General features: G+C 45.9%; 1 protein-coding gene across 3 annotated transcripts in view; it reads right to left on the bottom strand.

The window, feature by feature from the left end:
- Positions 1-20571, bottom strand: part of Vangl1 (VANGL planar cell polarity protein 1) — a 46603-nt gene that overhangs the window by 13450 nt on the left and 12582 nt on the right. For all 3 annotated transcript variants that reach the window (XM_010631208.3, XM_010631210.3, XM_010631209.2), the window contains exons 3-4: positions 18048-18180; positions 13799-14406 (exon numbers count right to left, since the gene is read on the bottom strand). In XM_010631208.3, the coding sequence (XP_010629510.1) occupies positions 13799-14406; positions 18048-18180 (741 nt within the window). The remainder of the gene's footprint in view (positions 1-13798; positions 14407-18047; positions 18181-20571) is intronic.

The raw sequence follows: 20571 nt of genomic DNA, 5'->3' as shown, positions 1-20571 counted from the left end.
CCCGAAGTCATCAAATAATCATGAAGAAGAGAACAGGCCATGTCCACAGTAAGAGTGTGGCCGTGGGAAGGGAAACTATACTCCTAAATGAGCAGTGGTGGCACAAGCACACATTCTTGGTCTCACATACAGCATACCTGCCATCTCGTAGAGCAACTTGCAGGGGCCCAGTGAAGGTTTTTACGTAGCCCCAGTTACACACATGGTCTCTGTGAGTTCGCACTCTCACACTCCTATACTGACAGAGAAATTTCTCTCGGGAGTCTTAATTCCAGCAGAAAATTATTTTCCAATTCAAAATTTAAAAATTAAAAGGCAATTTTGAAAATTCTCCTCAGGCCTGTCTTCAAAGCAAGACCCTCTTGTGGCTATCAGGTTTTCTGCTCAGCCAGGCCAACAGGAAGAGTTCAGAGAGCCCCGCTACCTCAGCTGGGCCAGAAAGGGAAACTGTCACATTGCTCACCCCATCCCTCAATCACAGGCCACTGTCCTGCTCTGCCTGGAGAAACAGCTTCTATTCCAGCCCAGCTCCAGTGGAGGCCCCCCTCGGTCACCTTCCAACACAGGACCTCTGGCAAGTTTTGTCCACACTGGGGCAAGGCCACAGCTTGAAGCAACCTGCCACCAAGCAAAGCCCTACGCACCTCCTAATAAAAGCCCCTGTGGTCTGTGTATGAATCTCAGTCTTCCCATGGCTGGAGAACCTCTGGTCTGAAAATCCCACCGAGGGAGGAGAGCTGTGTCCGGCTCATCCTCCAGCCTGGCTCTCAGCGGAGGCACCACAGCCACTTAAGCCGGAGTGGACCTGGCTGGCCTCCCAGGCCGACACACTAAGCTGGAGCTGAAGGACCCTCAGCACCAAGTTTACAAATGCCTTTAAGAGCCGTGCGTACTCTTGCCGACAGAGAATAGTTTGTCTGACATTCAACAAACATAGCAACTCCAGGGAAAGAGAAGTTCTACACAACTAAAGAGAACACGTAACCAATGTATCCAGCTTTAAAAAACAGGGATGGCCTTTTGGATGAAAATCCTCCCTCATGCATCCTCCACTTTTTTAAAGAGTAAATGTAATACACATTGCTGAGACTTGGGGAGATGATTATGTGTTTTCATTACTGAGCTGTGCTGTGTCTGCAACATTTAAGACAAAGGTGCAACTGGCAAACAGAAGCTACCTGTCCCCATGCTCCACGCTCCAGGCTGCAGTGCGGCAGCCTGAATACTCAAAGTCTCTTTGGTTTACCCCTTATTCTACTTCCTTACAACTGGCTATCAAAGTCAGTCTAGTCACTGCGCCCTGGCACTCGCCTATGTCACAGTCTCTACAAAGCCAGGATGCAGGTTGCACTAATCCCCTCGGCCAATGGAAGGGCTCAGCATTCTTCCTGCCTTTATTCCTCCAAACATGGTACCATATGGGGCCAGAATGGGATTGAGCTCTTGCACGAAGCCTCTGCACACTCTCTAGACCCCACCAGTTTGCTCTAAACTCACAGCATCCCAAGCCACCACATACGTTCTGTGGCAACCTCCAAGGCATCAAGCTATTCTTCCCTGGTCAACGGCTTGTGTACAGTGTTCCTCAGGCCTAAGGGAGACTTCCTCTGATTTCTCCACAGGCTTAATGTTGTCTGTTTGTGAAATCTCAGAATTCCTATAGGTCTCAGATCAATTCTGAGACTATAGTTCACAAAACTATGCAATTTCATAGGCCAAAAGAGCCTCAGAAATGAATGAAAGCAAACCCTTCAACTAATTCCAACCTGAGAGTAGGTAATCACTGGGGAAGGAGGCAAGAAAAAAACAAGATAGTGAGGAACATGCCACCTCTCCTGGCTACTTTATTCAGAGGCAAAGGCACTGACTGGCTCAGCAGGCCTCAGGGAGGAGCCCTGTACTACACGCAGGAAGTGGAGCCTGAGGTGCAGATTGGAGACATGGCCCCACGAGAGTCCTAAGGCAAGGGTCGTTTTCCACCAAAGCCAATGCACTCTCCTGTCACCATCCAGGGAGATACCCCTTCACAGACCACAAGGATGTGTGGACAGCAGCACATGGAGATGTGCCTACTTAGAACAGAATTTCATTTAATACCTACACATAAAAGCACAAACTCAGGAATCCAGACACACGTACGAACAGACAACACAGGAAACAGAATACTCAGGCTCTGAAGAGGCTGATGTCACCTTCTGGAAAGGAATCTCCTCTGCTATGCTTGAGCCCAAGCTGGTCCAATTTTGAGCACATGGGGAAAATAGGGCAGCACCAGATCAGCCCAAATCACTGAGGGAACTGATATCTCAGTTTAGTTTAAAACTCACTGCTGACCAGACGGCCTATTTTCTTGACAGGACAAAGATAAAAGGTGAAATGTTGTGGTCTCTTGTGATAATCAACTACAGAAATACTTCATGTCATTGGCTAAGATCAAGTGTAGTTCATAAAAATCTGAGCGATATACTTTTGAATGATATATTCTGAAGAAAACAAGAGCACAAACAAACAAACAAAAAAATCTACATTCCCATGACCTCCTGCAATCTCCATGCAGGCCAGAGTCTAGATACAAAGATCACAAGAGGAAGCACACAATACAAATGGTGCAGACCACAGGTATCAGACAGTATGAAGCTTGGCTCCATCACTGGAGGGTCGGGGACAATCACCCCGAAAGCCCTGATACATCACAGTAAGTGGGCTTCAAAATACTCATTGGTATAAAGTGTATCGCCGACAAGGTGACGTAACAATGCGATAGGCCTGTGTACTCAGTGATTCTAGAGAATTCACAAGCTCCAAATGTACCAGGTGCTGGCCAAGGTTAGCATCAGCTTTGATGGCTAATAAGCTTTATTATTATTGAGGACAGTTCTGAGTTCTATAACTTTCTGAAACCACAAATGCAATCAGCATATAGGCCAGAAAAAAACACAACAAAACAAAGCACCGGAGACTTGGGAGTTCACTCTCTACTTTCCTCCCTCATTTAGGTTTGTTTTAAAGATTAAGATGATGTATTTTAAAGTGCCTGGCCCAAAGCACATAGATGGTAACTACCATGATCTTCTCAGTGTACGTACATTGGAACAAGCTAATCTGTCCCCATGGGCACCTCCACCAACCTCCCCAGCAAAGGCTCTCTGTGAGGGTATTGCCAGGAGGGTCCCTCTGCAGTTTTCCTTAGGAACTGAGACCACAAAGTTATGCTATGCTTTGTTGCAGTGTTTCCTGTCCTCTCTGAGCCTCCTAAAAATCAAATCTACATAGAAGGTGGGACCCATCGTACAGAAGGTAAAGCAGCCTTAAGGGTTATAAGGCCTGGGTTTCAGACCTGATCTTGTTTTCCTGCAATTTTATAGAAGCCGTTTCCCTCTTTTCAGCCTATGACAGAGATGATACCAACCACTGCATATGGTTGTTGAGCAGAGCAAATGAATCATGCCAGTGAAAGCTTTTAAAGCTATAAAACATTACGCAACTACAAGATATTATATTACTAACAGTGAGTATGAGCATTTTGTAGCAAGGTTAGCGTTAGCTGGTGGCAGTCCTTGGGCATATGAACATGAGTTGATTTCTATGTATATTAAATCACTGTAATGGTCTGGGCTTGGTCACCAGCTTGTAGTGCTAAGGGAGGTGGTGGACTCTTTTAAGAAGGAGGACCCAGAGGAAGGAAGTTAGGTCACTTAGAGTGTGTGCTCCTGAAGGGAATACTGGGATCCTCACCCCTCCCTTTGCTTCCCAAATGCCATGGGATTAAGCAATCATGAACTGACACTTCTGAAACTATGAGCCAAAGTAAATCTTTCCTCCTTATAAATTGATCATCTCAGATACTCCTGTATTTGTCTCACTGACAGAGAGCTAATCCAATCAGAGAATTCCAGAAATGTAGGGAATCTTAGTGTTCAGCTGGAGATTCAAGAATCAAAGAAATCAGAATCCATGTACAGTAACTCATGTACAGTACTCAATCCATGTACACATAATCCCTTTGATAATATCCCAGACAAGCTCCGGCCTCTGACTGAGAAAGAAAGTTCATGTTCACGGGGTACTGAAAAGAATCCTTAAATTCCACTAGTCGTCCATCTAGTACTTCCTCTGTACCAAGCCCCTCATTCTTGTGAAAGCCCATCAAATACTTGAAGGAAACAACAGTAACCATAAACCACCTCCTTCTTCCTTCTCCCTCTCCCTCTTCCTCTTCCTCTTCCTCCCTCTTCCTCCTCTGTGGCCCCCCCCCTTCCCACTCTTCTTCGAGTACTAGGGACTGAAGTCAGGGCTCTGTACATGCTAGGCAAACACTACTACTGAGCTACACCCACAGCTACAAACCACCTCCTTTTAACCCCCTTATTTTCCAACTAAAAGCAATGAGGCTTAGAAAAATGTCCTCTCTCCCCTGCCCCATATTAAATTCAGGAATTAATATTGAGCTTTGGAGCTCACTGAGGCTGAAGCCTTTACACCTCACAGCCTTCAACTTCTCCCAGGGCAAGAAGAAAAGAGAGGCCTTACAGGTAAGTGCCTTTCAGCTATTAGCCACATCTTTTCAAATATTAACTGGATCCCTTTCATACTATCAAGGAAGACAGCTTTCTTAACAGCTGGAAAATATGAAAATATTTCTTGCATGCTAACGCCCCACATCCATGGCAGTACATTAATTTGCTTACCTAGGTGTGTACTGACAGAAAAATCACTGACCCCCTTTCTCATCACATAGTGAAATCTGAAAAGGCTTCCTTTTAGGGTCTATACTCATTACCCTGCAAGCCAACTAAGGATGCTAACATTAAAAAAACAAAAAACAAAACAAAAAAAAACCCTAATAACCAGTGTCTTCCACTCCATCTTAAGTAGTTAGGAATTATGAATACCTGCTAAGTCCTAGGTGCTGAGATATGAAGAGCCAAACCTTCAAGGGGCTTCCCCGCCAGTCAGAGGTGACAACCACTCAAACATGGAGGATAATCAAGAGATTCAGACTCTGCGAGAAAACGTGTGTGAGGAGAAAGGACGGGATTTCCACTGAGGGCCACAGAGGAGGCAGGGCTGAGTACTGAGTGGAGTATTAAAAGTCAGGTGTTCAGGGATCCTCTCAGACATCAACAGTGGGAGTAGCAGGGTCACAGTGTTCAGTCATGGGACACCTTTGAGAAAATCTATTTTGGGAATCGGAATCCTGTCTCCCCAAATTTGTGTTTACCCAGAACCTCAGAACGTGACCTTCCTTGGAAACAGGATCTTTATAGATGTTATTATAATTAAAGTAGGGTCATATCGATGTCCTTAAAAGAAGAACCCAGGACCCACAGGAAGAATGGAGGCACACGGGAGTGATGTAACTACAGGCTGGAAAATGCCAAGGACGGCCAGCAATCACGGGAGGCCTGGAAGAAGCAAGAAAGAATTCCTGTTCACAGCCTTTGGAGCGGGCATGGCTCTGCCATTTCCTAGATTTTGGATTTCTGATAACGTGGGAGAGAAAATGTTTTGAGCTGCCCACTTTCCAGTCATCTGTTAGGGCCGCCTTGAGAAAACGTACCTGTGTATTTAGGGAAGGAAGCACAGAGGCAAGTCGAGGGCAGGGCTGGACCAGTCCCTAGAAAGGAGGCTCCGGGTGAATGCAAAGGTGGGAGAACAAGTGAGAGGGCAGCACCAGCCCCGAAGACAACAATACTAAAGGCCCTGGATACCAAGTCTCCTGCTCTTTATGGCATGTCTGCATTTTAGGGCCCAAACCTGGTCTCAAAAATTCTAAAACACAGCACCTGTAAGTCTTTTCAGCCTTTTATGGAAAGCCCCAGTCAGGGCAAGACCGCCTTCACTTACTCAACTGCTGCTCCTCTTGGAAAAGTCTATGACGGCTGAGCACACCACATGTGTGGGCATCACCACTGCCCAGGCCAGGGAGAAACGGACAAGGACACAGGCAGCAACCTCACGTGGGTCCTTGAGAAGCAAATATAAGTGGCCACTGAGCATCACCACCTCTGCTGACCACTGGGCACATGAGTGTTTACATCTCCTGACCCTCTGCCTTTTAGTTAAAATGCCTGTTGTGCAGCAGCATTTGGAAGTTAGTTCACTCAAGACCCACACAGGTAACAGGCAATGATCACTTTACAACTTGAAGGGATAAGAAAGGACAAAACTGGACATGGGTGTTCACTGACCTGGGAGAAAGGTCTGGTCTTCTAGGACCATTAGGTCAGAACAAGAGGAACACACACTACTTGTGACCTAGAGACACCAGGCACAGATCCAGTCCTGAGTGGGCAGCAGATCAGTGGTTCCATCCAGCTAGTGAGGTCTGTGGGAATGTCCTTCCCCTGGCTACCTGGCTTCACAGGTGCCCCAGGCCTGCTGGCTCCTTGGGTAGCGGAAAGCTTCAGCTATCGATTTCATTCAATCACTATTTAATAGCTGGAAAGCGTTGTTTCTGGGCTCAGCTTTGAATATCTGGCTGTGGACAAGCCTCACGGGGCACACACACTGAAAGATGGGCCACAGGCCGGGAGCCCAGCATCTCGAATCCCAGAGCTCCAAGGATCGGTCCAAGGGACTCAGTAATCATGGAATGGCCTCCAAAGTGCAGGCTCCCTACTGCCCCCAGTTTATCTTTCTGATGATAAAAGTGTAGCCCTGGAAGATAGCCTCTTTAATGGTACCATAAAACCACACCCAGAGGAAACCACTCTATCTGCGTTGGGAAGTCTGCTTCTGTTGGTCTCAGGAATGAAGAGACGCAAAGCTGTTATAGCTTTACACCCTTTCCAGGTGTAGCATCAGGATTCCAGAGGGCTGTGAGTGCAGGGAGCACTGTGGGACACAGCCTCCTTCTGAGCTGTGGATCAGTCATGGCTGGGGCTCTCTAGTTGCCTCCCCATGGGACAGAGATGCTGGACCCGCTCCTAATGGGTACCCGAGAGACATGTTTCTGCAGGTGACAGGCTTGGCTCCGCCACAGTCTGCCTAGAAGGCTGGAAGCCCTGCTTGGAGGCTACAGCACAGACCCTGACACACTGCTACCTTTCTGCATGGTCCAGCCGGGGATGGGAGCTCAGCTTTTTCAGCATCTTAAATTACTGTGCTGGATCGCACCAAGATAAACAACAGGGACCTGTCGATCACAGTAAAGAGCCCTAAGGAGCACATCTAGATCTGGACTAAGAGCAACTCCAGACCCTGCTCTCCCCCTGAGATGCCTGGCTGGCCTGGTCTTCCCTTCCCAGTCTCCCCTTCCTCAACATCAGTACCTCTGGCCTTGGGAAGACTGCAAGGAGCATGGGTGCCAAATGTGGAGTTCAAGAGCTGGGTGTCTGCTCACAGAGGCAGGGCAAGGAGGCCTCCTTGTGCACGGTACCAAATCCCACCCACCGATGTCTGGTGAAATGTAGAGTGCAGGCCAGTCCTAGAGGGAAAGGAGCAGCACACTGTCCTGGGAGCACAACTGTGTGCCCCCAGGAAGGCCAGCCAGACCCGTGTGCCTCCCCAGGAAGGCCAGCTAAACCACACAGCCCCTGAGAAAGCAGCCCCATCTAGCTGCCCCAAGGAAACCCATATAAATCAGTCTCCCTCCATGGAAGCAGGGAGTCTCTGGGCCTCAGCATGCAGCTGTGGGCAGGCATCCTGTGCAGCAAGCCATTCCAGCTGCAGCCACTGCCAGGAGGCAGCTGTATAAACACGGGGCTCCAGTGTCCGGCACCTTACGCTCTCATTAAGGCCACTTTTAACAGGCACCTCAGAACCAAACCACAAATGGCAGCTCCAATCCCACCTTCAAAATTCTCCCACAGCAAAGCAGAGTCTGAGCAAAAAGCCTCACACTCTACTTTGTAAGTGTTCATTCGTTTTCATCCTTTGCTTTTTTTAGGGAATAGGAATGAGGACTGCTGAACTATCTTTACTGAAAAGCAGTTACACAAGTAAAAACCACATATTTCTATAAATACCATTATATATAAAACTATGATGGTAAGCCAAGAGCCCTGAAGGTCATTTGAAAACACTCCCTGATGTCAAAACCAATGGTTCTGGGCCCTTCTGAGACCACTAGTGCTAATCCTAACTGTGGGAGGGAGGAGCCTGGCTCAGCAGGATGGCGAAGTCTCATCCAAGGTACAGTCACGGGCTCAGACATTACTGTACTCAGCAACAGAGACATAAGATTTCAATGTCCTGCAAGTACTGAAGTAACTTTAACCTCCCTGGGAAACTCTCGCTTTCCACTAGAAAAACAAAGTAAAACCAGGAGAATCAAGGCCCCCATTCAAGCTAGGAGGCTGCAAGCGAGGTAGAAAGAGGTCAAGATGGTTCGTTTTTATGGGCTGCACTGCACTTACTGACCTGGAGGGAGCTTTGGGGTCAAAAGTTGCTAGCATTACCGGTGCAGTGGCCCACGCCTCTAGCCTATGCAGAGGCCGAGGCAGGAAGGTCACAAATCCCAGGCCAGCCTGAGTAATTTAGCAAAACCCTGTCTCAAAGTAAAAATAAAAATAAAACGGGATAGAGATGTGGCTCTCAGCAGTAAAGCGTACCAGGGTTCAATCCCAAGGGCTGTATTACATGAAAAATTAAAAAGTCACCACTGGTTATAATATTTCTAAGTGAGGGCTGCTATAACAAAATATACAAGACTGAGTGGCTCATACAATACAAATTTATATTCTCAGAGTTATGAAGGATAAAAGACCAAGTCAAGGTTTTAGCCAATTTACTCCAGGTAAGGGATCCATTCCAGGATTTGGGATAGCTGCCTGCTTTCTACAGCCTCACAGGGCCTTTCCTGTGAGCAAAGAGGTGGGGATGTGTACGGAAACAGAGTGAGTGTTCCAGCCTCTGCCTACAAGGACAGTAATCCTCTCAGAGCAGGTTCTCACCCTATGAAACCATTCAATCAACTATTTCCTTAGCAGTCCCCTTCCATATACAGTCACACTGAGAGTAACAGCTTCAACTCATAAATTTGGGGAGACTATATGTAGCACATGACTATTCCTTTTCAACACAATAATACAACAATCTCACCCAATGATAAATTTCCATTTCTTGAAAAACAACCCAAGGATCATTTCTTCAAAGCACAGGAAGTTTTATGATTAATTACCAGACCTTTGGTAAAGAGGTCCATATTCAATATCAATTTAGAAGATATTCATAGTCTCAATGGACAAATCATGCATAAAACTCCAACAGTGACAACACACTGACTGAATTAGGCACAGTAAAGTTCAGGAATATGTGAACCCTACAGAGAAGGTCATGGTGAATGCAGTCCCCCACAGTTCTGTCCTTGTTTATGACTTTTAGCTGTCTCTTCTAAATGATATGGTGTGTCTCCTGAAAGCAGCTCATTCCCCCAACTTGAAATAAAGTACTTCTGCCCTTTTTTAAGGAATAGAAACCAGTAACTGAGTCTGTTAGAACTATAAGCAAAATAAGAATAAATAGGCTGGGAATAGGAGCCTGAGGTTGTGAATATCTGTTAAATTGAACTGGAGCTCCTACTATTCCCCACTTTTGTAGTCCTCACTCCTTAAATCTGGGCTGGTCTGTGGCTTGCTTTAACCAACACAATGCAGCATGAGTAATCCTGGACCACTTCCAGCACTGGCTTATGGGCCCAGGGAGCTTCTGTTCTTGTGCTCTTGGGAGCCCTGAGCTGCTGCTTAAGAAGTTTCAAAATGCAAAATCAGAAACAAAGAAAAGAGGCCCTGTGGAAAGGGAGAGCACCCCAGAAAACATGGAAGAGAGAAAAGGTCATTCCTAGCTGGCTCACGTGAATGTAATCACACAGGGACCACCAGCTGGACCAGCAGAAGAACTTCCCTGCTGAGCCCAAGCCAGCACTGCAGAACTGACAAAATGGTGGTTGGTTTAAGCTGCATTTTAAAGTGGTTGTTGTATAGCAATGGGTAAAAGATATCTTCCTCGAAACATGAAGAACAGAAGGTAAAAAGGACTGACAAAAGGCTCCCACCTACCACTATGGTCTTAAGGACCAAGCTCTGTCCACCCAGAGGATGGAAGAACTAGGGGAGCTAAAGTCTGACCACAGTGCACAAGCTAGCATCCCCGTGTATCCTCTTCATGCTGCCACACCAACCCTGGAGCTAGAAGTTGAATGAAGCAGGATCGTGTAGCCAGCACATGGCCTGGTGTGCAGAGAGCATGTGATACCACTCAGGAGCTTGGTCACACACTCACAGAGCAGAGATGCCAATGGGAACCTCCATGTAGAGGCAACAGGGCGAGCAGTTAAGATCCTCTGGAACCTGAGTACCAGGGATAACATCTTGGCTCAGATAATTACAAAACTGAGTGAGGATTTGACAACTTACTTAATGCTCCCTGCCTCAGTTTCCTCATCTAAAAACAAGGCTGACCTTACCTAACCTGAAGGACTGTCATGAGCGATCAGCTATATGTGAAGAGTTGAGAAGTTACCTGGCAGGCCGTAAGGGCTATGTAATTGTTCACTGTCACAGCTTGCTTTGTCTCTGTTGTTCTACAGTTCTACATCTCGGACTCAATTACATTAGTGTCTGTGATCCAATATGTACAGTGTTTCCCTTTAAAGATTTCAAAACTGAGAAATTACAAATTAGGATAATTAAATGTAATTTTAAGTCTCTTTTCTCTATTCTTACAGGTTTCTTCTCAAATGCAGTTAGATCAGAAATCCCTAGTTTCTGGTATAACCATAGAAAAGTTAGCAAACCACTAATATGAACCAGACCAGACAAAGAAAAGTGAAAATGGGGTGTGTACAGAGAATGAGAAACCAACCACAAGGAGAAGCCAGAGTGCTAGGAGGGAACAGGGGTGTGCACACAGAAAGGTGCTGCCTCCTTGTGACCTTGAGCAGATCCCTTTCCCTGTCCTCAGGTCCTCATCTGTAAAAGGCGGACACCTCCACCTCATCTGCTCCCACCCCAGGGGCAGGGTATATGAAGACCAGGCATATGAATGGACCTTCTAACTCATCAGGTACTGGGCGAAGGTGAGGCAGTACCTTCATCTATTTATGGTATCTCACATTTTACAATAACCTTTTACATTAAAATTTTTTTTCAAATAAGCCTCCATCTCTGCTCTTGCCGGCAAGCAGGGCCACAGCAAGTGCCCTTTGTGAGAGCTAACGAGAAGCCTATTTTCTTTAAGAAACTAAAGAGTAGACATGCTTTTGACAACTCTCAAAAATAGCTAAGTCCATTCAATATAACCATCTTTGAAACCAGGAAAAAAGAACTCCCTGTTGCTGTAGCGCTCAGCACAGCAGGTGTTTGTGGCAGCAAAGGTTTCACATGAAGGGAAGAGGAAGGGCCTGTGGATCTGAATGAAGAAGACCTGCTACAATGAGGTCCAGGACTCCCTTTGTCCATCCCCATTCCCCCTTCCCTCCTGACCCTTCACTTCACAAAAGGTCTTAGAAGTTACATTTCTGGCCCAGTGACTCTTCCAGCCACTGCTGGGTTTGGACCAGATTTAGCCCAGGGATCAGCAGGTGACTGGGCCCACAACAGTGCCAGGCGGAGGTGCTCTGTCTGCTCCAGCTCATGCAGACTGGCTGTTCGGAGCCATCCACTCCTGCCCCAAGGGCTCTCTAAGGACAGATACCTCCCGTTCCCCAGCCACATCTGCCTCAGAATCTAAGCCTCCTCGGGAGGGGCAAAGAGAGCTTTATAAAGGGCAAGCTTCAAAAGGAAGACCGAGGACCACTAAAAATGCTGTCCTCCCAGGGCAGCTGGACATCTGCCACCCTCTGGATCCTCCTGGTGACCAGGGTGACTGGCTTCCAATTAGAAAGTGAAGACACAGTATTGGTTGGTCATCATGAGAACAGACTAAGAGGTCTGTGGCAACCCTGAGAGCTATGTGGCATCATCAGTCTGGTTTCTCCCACCCAGTTCAACCTCAGACCAGCAGCTCTGTGGTCCAACACAGGGCTTCCTACTTTCCTAGGGCTGTTTAGCTTGCTGCCTTCCTGCCCCCACCCAGATCTAGTGTGCAGATCAGATCAACCAATCTTAGAGGGAGGAACACCGTGGGAGTCCATGGAGGGGAGGTCAGTCCTAACAGCTGGACTGAGCCAAGCTGAGGAAGACACCACCCTTGCCTTTGAGGTGCAATTCAGCAACTAGGAATGAAGGCCAGAAGAAAAATAGCACTGCAGATCTCACCCTGGGCCAGCGTTCCAGATACTCACACTTAAGACACCGTCCCAAATCCTATGCACCTCCACTGTGACCCAGCCAGAAACCTCTTCCACTGCTTCAACTTCAGCAAAACCTGTCCTGAAACAGACTCCTTCTGGCTGGAATTTACTGCTGCCGCTGTCTTAAATTCCCTGTCCTATGGCCAATCATCTGTCCCCAGGCCTGTTCCAGCAATTCTCTATTGTATGACCCTGTTCTGGGTTCTCCCCCAAGTGACTGTGAACCCTAGAAGTTTGGAAACAAGCTTTGACTATAGCTGAAAAGCCCTCACAATGCTAGATTTTACTGCAAAGACCACGTGAATTAGACACCAGTTCCCTCTGAGGATCGATCAGTCAGTGTGGCAGGTGGCTTGAGCTCTAAAGCATCCAGTCCTTGGTGATATGAGCCCAGCCAGAGGGGTAAAAGAGGATGCATGCCAACATGATGGGTTGGCAGTGTGACCCAACTATAGGGTGGGGCTTGGCTACCTTCCTGGGCCCAGCCAAAGCTATGACAAAGCCAATTGTTCTGGTGCCCACTAAGGTGCCCTTGCTAATCTTGGCTGCTTTAGCACCATACCATGGCAGTTTACACACATCAGCACATATTGCCCAGCAGGCAGAACAGCCTGGGGAGAGGGTGAAACTTTGAAGTCAGACATCCTGAGCTCTTATCCCAGAAAAAGCTTTGAAGCCAGACATGCTAAAGATGATCTGATTGCCAACACCACTTTCCAGGCCAGGCCTTGAGGATGTCATGAGCAGTAAGACACAGCCACGTCCTCATGGAATCCAGAACTTGCAGAAGAAAACTGATGGAAAAATAAGCTACTAAACACAAAGGGAGAGAGGCCATAATGAGGGTGTTAACTCTGCCCTGACCTCATGACATCTGAGTGAATCCTAAGTAAGACTCGACATTATTTGAGCAAATTATTTAAATCCCTGAAATCTCAGTTTCTTCAACTGTAACACTGAGGTTAAATAAGGCCTATATCACAGGGTTCTGTGAAGACTAGATCTTACTAGATCTATCAATACTTCTCCTTCTTTTAACTAAAAAATAATTACCTTTTATGCATTGATTTAAACTATGACATCTTGATTGATTTCTAACTTTTACTGTCTATGCTTTCAACCTTTTCACATTTAGTCTTTAACTTACACTTAACTCTTTACTGGTGGATCAGTAAGGTGTTCATTCACTAACTCCCCAAACCAGGATAGCAGGGTAAACCAGAGATGCCGTGTGGGGCAAAATGAAATTACCAGTCACCGTGTCCATCATTTCAGGGTCAAGGAAGGCAGCCACCACTATACCCATCCTTTCCACATCACACTGACACCGACGAGTGTCCCGCTAGCCTGAGAACAGGCCCAGCCAAACCTGGACCCAGCTGAGAGCCAGCGAGTCAGTGCTCCGGACACCTCACCACCCACAGGGCCCCACTTCACAGTTCAGCCCAAAACCGAAAGAGAAAAGCGGCTCGAGTTCTATCACTGTATCTGCCATGCCGAAGACCAGCTATCTTCTAGATACCCGTCGTCCTTTCTGCCTGCAGGACGGGACGTCCCCCTTACCTCATGTGGCCCAAGCTGTAGAAGCGGGATTCCCCGTCAGTGGAGCGCACCACCTGCAGCGTGAACATGGGCTGCAGCTGCCGGAGCTCCAGCAGGACGATGGCCAGGTAGTGGATGAAAAGGAGGGCGTCCACGAGGGAGACGGCATATTGCACGATGCCCTGGTAATTTCGGTCCCGTGAGTCCAAAATACGGACCCCATAAAACAGCCAATAGGAAACCACAAAAAGAAAGATGAGGACCAACAAAACGGCACGGAACACGAACACCCGGGGCATGTCTGCTCTCTGCTTTCGGAAGAAGAGTGCCCAGGTCCCGATGAGCAGAATGAGGAGTTTGAACGACACAGAAATAAAGAGTCCCTCACAAATTGTGCCACAAGGCTCCAGCTCCTCCCTCCACAGGATCGGGGGCAACAGGATGAAGGCAATGGGGGTGAGGAAAACTAGAAGTCCAAGGAACGAGGCGATGGTGAGGCCCAAGTAGCGTTTGCAATCCAGCCCCACACTGTCCTCCATGTCCTTGCTGATCCTGGCAATGTCCTCTTGGGAAATGCTGTGCTCTGAGGTGCCTGTGATGGCCGTGGTGGTCTCTCCCCAGTTGTCATCCTGTAGGGTAGAGGAAATGAACAGCAAGAAGCTGGGCATTCACAGAAAGACACGATGACTGTGGAAGACCCGCCCATCTCATTACCCCTCTCTATGTACTGGCCTTTGTCAAGAATGGGGGCAGAATAAACTTTTAATCTAAGAAATTTTAACTTTTAACAATTTTCATTGAGACTTTCAAAATGTCTTATATGTGTACCTTTTCAAACATAGGAAATATAATTGAACCTATGTATCTGCTTGGCTGACTCACTGGAACAATGTTGATTATAATCCCGTGTTGAAAAGTACCGAGAAGCTCTGAGCCCTGGGGCTGTTGGCCTTATGAGAAACCATCCAGTTGCTAGACTGATCTTCTGAGAGATCACCTACTGAAGAACCCCCTGCGTTTTCTCCCAATCCGTGCTGAGTAACTAAAGGCTTACAAAGTCCAAATTCTGCAAGTAGGGAACGTTACTACCCCCACCCGAGTGGAGAGCACAGAGAGAGAATTTATATCACTGCAGGAATCCATGCTCACAGGCACCAGCACACAAATTATTTTTAAACGTATAATGCTTGCAAGTGTCACTTCACAAGCAGCACAATTTGACAACATTTCTTACTGGCCCAGCTAAGCAAATTCAAAATCTATTTATGGCCAGAACAGCTCAAAAATTCTTTCCAAAACTATGTTTTCATGACAAATTAAACATCAGGGGCACACAAACAACTAGGATTATGATAACATACATTTACTGTCTTGTATTCCCTCAGTTTTTAAACTCATAGATAGTTGCCAGTCAGAGCAATTCATCTATTCATGCAAAAAGATCCAGTTGCTAGGAACTGTAAACACTTTTGCTGTTTCACCGGCAGCTGTGACTCCTTTCCAGGGCCCAACAGAGCAAGAAAAGTCATGTGGATGCAAAGAAGTTTGCCCCAGAGATTCAGGGATATAATTTATCTTTGAAAAAAACAGATACAGTAGCAAAATAGGAGAAATGAGGATATCAACTTAGAGAAATATAGTTTAACAGTCGAATCAGCCAGTCAGATCTCTCATCACTGGGTAACTCCAAATCTAATAATGATAAAAACAAACCACCGTGATGTGTGCAATTTTTAATAGGGTTTGGTTAAGAAGGGGTAGTAATGTTAAAGATCACAACCTAAAAACAAAAGGCCTTCAGTTCGGGAGATTAGAACGATCACCTAATGCAACAGAAATACTTCTGACAACAGCCAGATCCAGCCAGGACTCCCAGATGTCGCTGCTGGAAGTATGGGATGGTTCAACACCTCTTGAAAACTAGACTGACTATACTCTTTAACTATGTGGGCATATTCCACTCCCAGGTCTTGCCCAAAATTAATGAAAACAGATGTTCACAGAAGACTTGTCTAGTACAAGAATGAACGTTCTTACTGTCTTTATGTACAACAGCCAAAACTGTACAAGTCAAATGTCTACATCATCAGAATAGATAACAAATTGTGGTAAATTGATACACCTGAATACTATTCAGCAAAAATTCTTTAAAAAATGAATTGCTTAAACACACAAAATTTAGATAAATGTCAAAGTCATTATGCTGAATAGGGCAAAAATCACATGATTCCAATTATGTTAAATTCTAAAACAGGCAAAACTAATCTGTAGAGGTAGAAATCAAAACAGCAGCTGCCTGGCAGAGGTGGGGATGGGGCCGGGGACTGACCAGGAAGAGCCCAGAAGCAATTTTTATGGGGAGGAGTGTGGGTTGTGAGAACTTTTCTGCCACAGTTCATCAAAGGTCTACTTAAGATCCGTTTTGTTTCTCTATATTTACAGCAATTTTTTAAAAGAGAAAAACATCCGCAGGGGGAAAAGACACAAATTCAAAACTCTATAATTTGCTTTAATAAAAGGTCATTTCACAGGCTGTAGAAATAATGTATTCTGTGACCCTCTTGGTGAAGACAAATACTGGATTCCACATTTGTATAGGCCTAGTTTCAGCTGCTTATCAATGCTGGAAAATTATTACTGGTACGTTGTGGGTCCCCTGTTGCCTACCCACTTCCCTCTAGTGTAAGCTGCTCATCTTTCTTCCTGGCAAAGCATTACTAAGTCCCCTGACCACTTTAAGAATCTGTGCACGTGTGTGTCTTAAAAAAAGCGCAGACGTGGAAAAGGTTCCCTCAAGTTTGAGGTTTTTAGGATAGAAAAAAAAGGATCTAAGCTCCCCTAATCCAATCCTCTAAATTTCCAGTGAAGAAACCTAAGAGGTTGTAAGTGACCACAGTAACAGCTCTAAATACACAAGCTCTAAGTTCCTTTTCTACCTCGTCATTCTGGTGCAAAGAACAGTGGCTTCCTAGTAAGTACCATGTATAGCGAAGTTAAAAGAAAGAAATGTCCCCATGGATGGCCACCAGCACCTCTGAATCCACTTCCAGGAGAAAATCAACTCTTAAACTATGTAACTGTGGTTCAAATCTAGGATCAGGCCCACTTATCCAGCCATCCGTCAACCATCTATCCAGTCATCCACCCACCCTCCCAGAGCCAACTCAAGCAGTAAAGCACTATCAAAGGCCTTTGCTCATCAGTGCATAAACCCTACCTTTTTCTTTTCCTCCCACATCTGCAGTTTTTAGTCCCAAGAACATCTTGTATGCTCTGACAAACTGCAGTTTCAGACATCTATCTGATTATAAGTGTGTACTTGTGTGGACTTATAGATACACACGGATATATGCTTATCTGTATTCCTCTATCTTTACAGCTGTGTATGCAAACACAGCTTTGTTTATGTGAGGCAAGGCTGGGCATGCATCTATTTCAGGATGTGTAGAGGGTATGCAAACATGCTTTGGAGTATAGGTCAGATATTTATTTAAACCAGCTAGGATGCCGGGCAGTTGAAACCCAGAGAAGAACCCACACAGTATTTTTTTTTAAAAGTAATGAACTGCCAATATTTTGAAATTGGGTAGTTATACATAAAATCCTAACACCTAGTCTTCCTTAAACATTGTAGGATCCTGAGTAGCAGGAAGCATCCAGATGACAGGAGCCGCTTCCCTTGACAGAGGTAACTCATATCCAATTTGCCACAGCTCCTTCACTCTGTCCCTTGGCCTTGCACTGAGGTCCTGCACAGACCCCTCATAATCCCAAGGCTTGCTTGATAGATTTTTGTCCCCTCTTTTTGAGCCAAGAGGTTATCTCATTCACTCTTGTTTTCTTCCCAGACATCAGAGGGTCCAATCACTGGTTTATCTCATGTACTTAGCAGTACATGTGAGCTGTCCTAACTTCTCTTCCCTTCTACTTAGGCTTTCTGGAGAGAGAGTTTCCTTCCCCCTCTAACCCTGCTCCATTTCAAAATGAGTCTCAGGAGACTCTAGTCTGTAACTTTTCCCTTCCCTGCCCTGTCATCAGCCGCACTGGCTTCTTTTCAACATCATCCAAAGCAGACCAACCAATCATACTGGCAAGACAGGCTGTTCTTAGACCAACAAGAAACCACGGGACACAGATAAACTAATTAACATGCTAGAAAAATAAAGATAAAAACCCAAGAGAACCTATTGCAACAAGCCTTAGAAAAACATTTACAGAAAGGAGACCCGGCCAAGTGGCAGTGTGCTTACAGACTGCCTTTGATCCTTACCTGAACTTCCTCAGTCCTAGAAGAATCATTTGCCAACAGGGGCTCTCCAGTGGGAGCGTGAATGGTGACAGATTTTTCTGATCCTCTGCCATCTTTATTCCGGGGCGATTTATGTCTCTCTCTAGTTCTCTCCCTGAAAAAATTAAATGGTCATCAGCTATTGAACTTATGCCATATACATTAACTCTCTAATTCATCAAAATATAAATCTCATTTTGAATTAAAAAAAAACTCTACACTTCAAACTCTACACATACACACACGAGCACGCACACACACATACACACACGTGCACATACATTCCACTGATACCCAGCCATCCACCCCTGCAAGGAGTAAACTGATCTTTACTCTCCACTTACTTCCTTTCTGCAATTTCAAGACCTAAAACAAAGGCTATCACTGTACCACAATAATGATCAGATTTTTCTTCAGAGCTTAAAGTTGTAATTTTAGGTTTCTTGGCTAAGGCACATTTTATATAATAATCACTCGGCTGATTTGAGTAATTTGCCTAAACTAATTTTCTAGAACTTTTTTATTGGGACACCAGTGCAGAATATCTAAGCTTTGGTCTGTACAAAAAAATCTGGGACACGCTGTCACCCTACCCTTTTTGACAAGAAAAAAGGAAACTCTAAACTAGGACAGAGAAATCATTTGCTTCGCATTCTCACAAATTCAAAACTAAAAGTCATTCCCAAAGGTTCTAGCTGAATTCAAGGACACCCATAGAAATTGAACAAAGCCATGACAAATGACACCAAGAGGTGAGAAGAGGGTGTGTGTGTGTGTGTGTGTGTGTGTGTGTTTTCAGGCCTCCTAAGGATGCTGCATACTTTTAGCCCAAAAAACTTTCTGGGTGGTCTTCCAGGGTGACACCTTGCTAGGGGTTAGTGTGGAGATTACAATACTAATCAATCACTGTGGCCAAGTCCACAGGTCACAACCTGGTCAATAACCACTTCTGGAAACTGGTAGTCTGGCCTCCAGATGCCAAAGGTGAATCCAGGAGCCCCTTGGTGGTGGACAGTCAGTAAATTCCCTTAGGCTCCTGTGCCCACGGGCCAGATGCCATTAGCCTTCCTTCCCGCAACTATTTACTCTCATTCTTGCTCCCAGGAAAGGCAGGATTACGAATGCAGACCTTGCAGACAAGCAGCGAGATCTGAATGTGCACCGCTACCTATGTAACCTTGCACAAGTCATTCAACCTCTGAAACCTTGGTTTCCTCCTGTGGGATATGGGGACAGTGATGACACCACACAGATAATGCAGCCCAGGGTGCGGAGAAGTGCACCATACAGTAGCCATGATTACTGTCATCACTGTTAGCCAGTGGCAAAGAAACAGTGTCCTGACTTTGTAAAGTAAGTTACCTAGAATACACCATCAAACCTTTCCCTCCCCACAAACCTACTCACCTATTACTCAGCAATACCAACGACAAGAAACCACCACAAAGACCTGTCACATGCAGGTTGCTTGTTAAAAGTCCACTTTACCACTATCTTCCTAGGATAAGAATTGGATGATCTGTCACATAAAGGTAAAAGATCCAAATGATGAATGGAACTGTGCTGTATACTTAAAGTACCAATAAACTCAGTGAGGAAAAGAAAAAGAGAGAGAGAGCCAAAAGGCTGCCACTGATTCAGGGAATCTTTCTGGGACAAGAATTCTGTATCTATACCATGTCTAGATGTGTTTTTGGCGAGTTGAGTGTTTTGTTTTAACCATACAATTAGGGAAGCAGTCGAGCAGAAAATTTTGTTGTTTACCTGAGACGCGTGTAACAATGACCATCACCCCAATGTAGAGAGCACTCTGTTAAATACTTAACCCCATGACTTGAGCTCCACGCAATTCTAACAATAACCGTTTGGGGCCAGTGTTACTGTTCCCATTCTACAGATGAGGAAACCGAGGCTCACACAGTTTTGGTGACTTCTCCAAGACCCAGGCCAAGGCCTGCTGCCATCACTTACCATGACTTACTTTCAAACCCGCTGTTTGGAAGAACAACTAGAAGGATTTACAGCAGAAATATTTCTTCTGCTTACCCTCACACTGACGCTTGTCATACTCCCAGAGTCATGGCGTGGGCTCTGGAGGCTGCTACAGTAGTAGTAGTCCCACGTGGACTGCGACCTTGGGTAGCACAAACCTGTGAGCCCAGCATTCTGAGTTACCCAGTAAAATCACCTCCAAGGGTATTCACTATTAGAAACAATACGATGCGGGAGCGATTTCCCAGGTGCTTGCTCTTCAGAAGGAACACCCAACCAGGGCCGGGACTGCTGCTCCCCCAAACCCCACAGGTGCCAGATGCATGGGCCCTCATTTCCACTTTCCCTGCTGTGGCCACAGTTACCGCTCTCTTGGCCATCAGCCACGTCACATGCTCACCCAACCCACCTCTCTGTTCACAAGTCCCACAGGTCAAATCCTGTGACAGCACAAATTCCACCGGAAATCAGAATCGTTCACAGAGTGCCAATTCCTGGATCCTGAACGCTATGG

Source organism: Fukomys damarensis, unplaced genomic scaffold (assembly GCF_012274545.1).
Source record: "Fukomys damarensis isolate Sample0158 unplaced genomic scaffold, DMR_v1.0_HiC HiC_scaffold_33, whole genome shotgun sequence".
NCBI classification, from domain to species: Eukaryota; Metazoa; Chordata; class Mammalia; order Rodentia; family Bathyergidae; genus Fukomys; species Fukomys damarensis.
The sequence above is the reverse complement of the archived record's forward strand: the minus strand, read 5'-3'. Positions and strand labels throughout refer to the sequence as shown.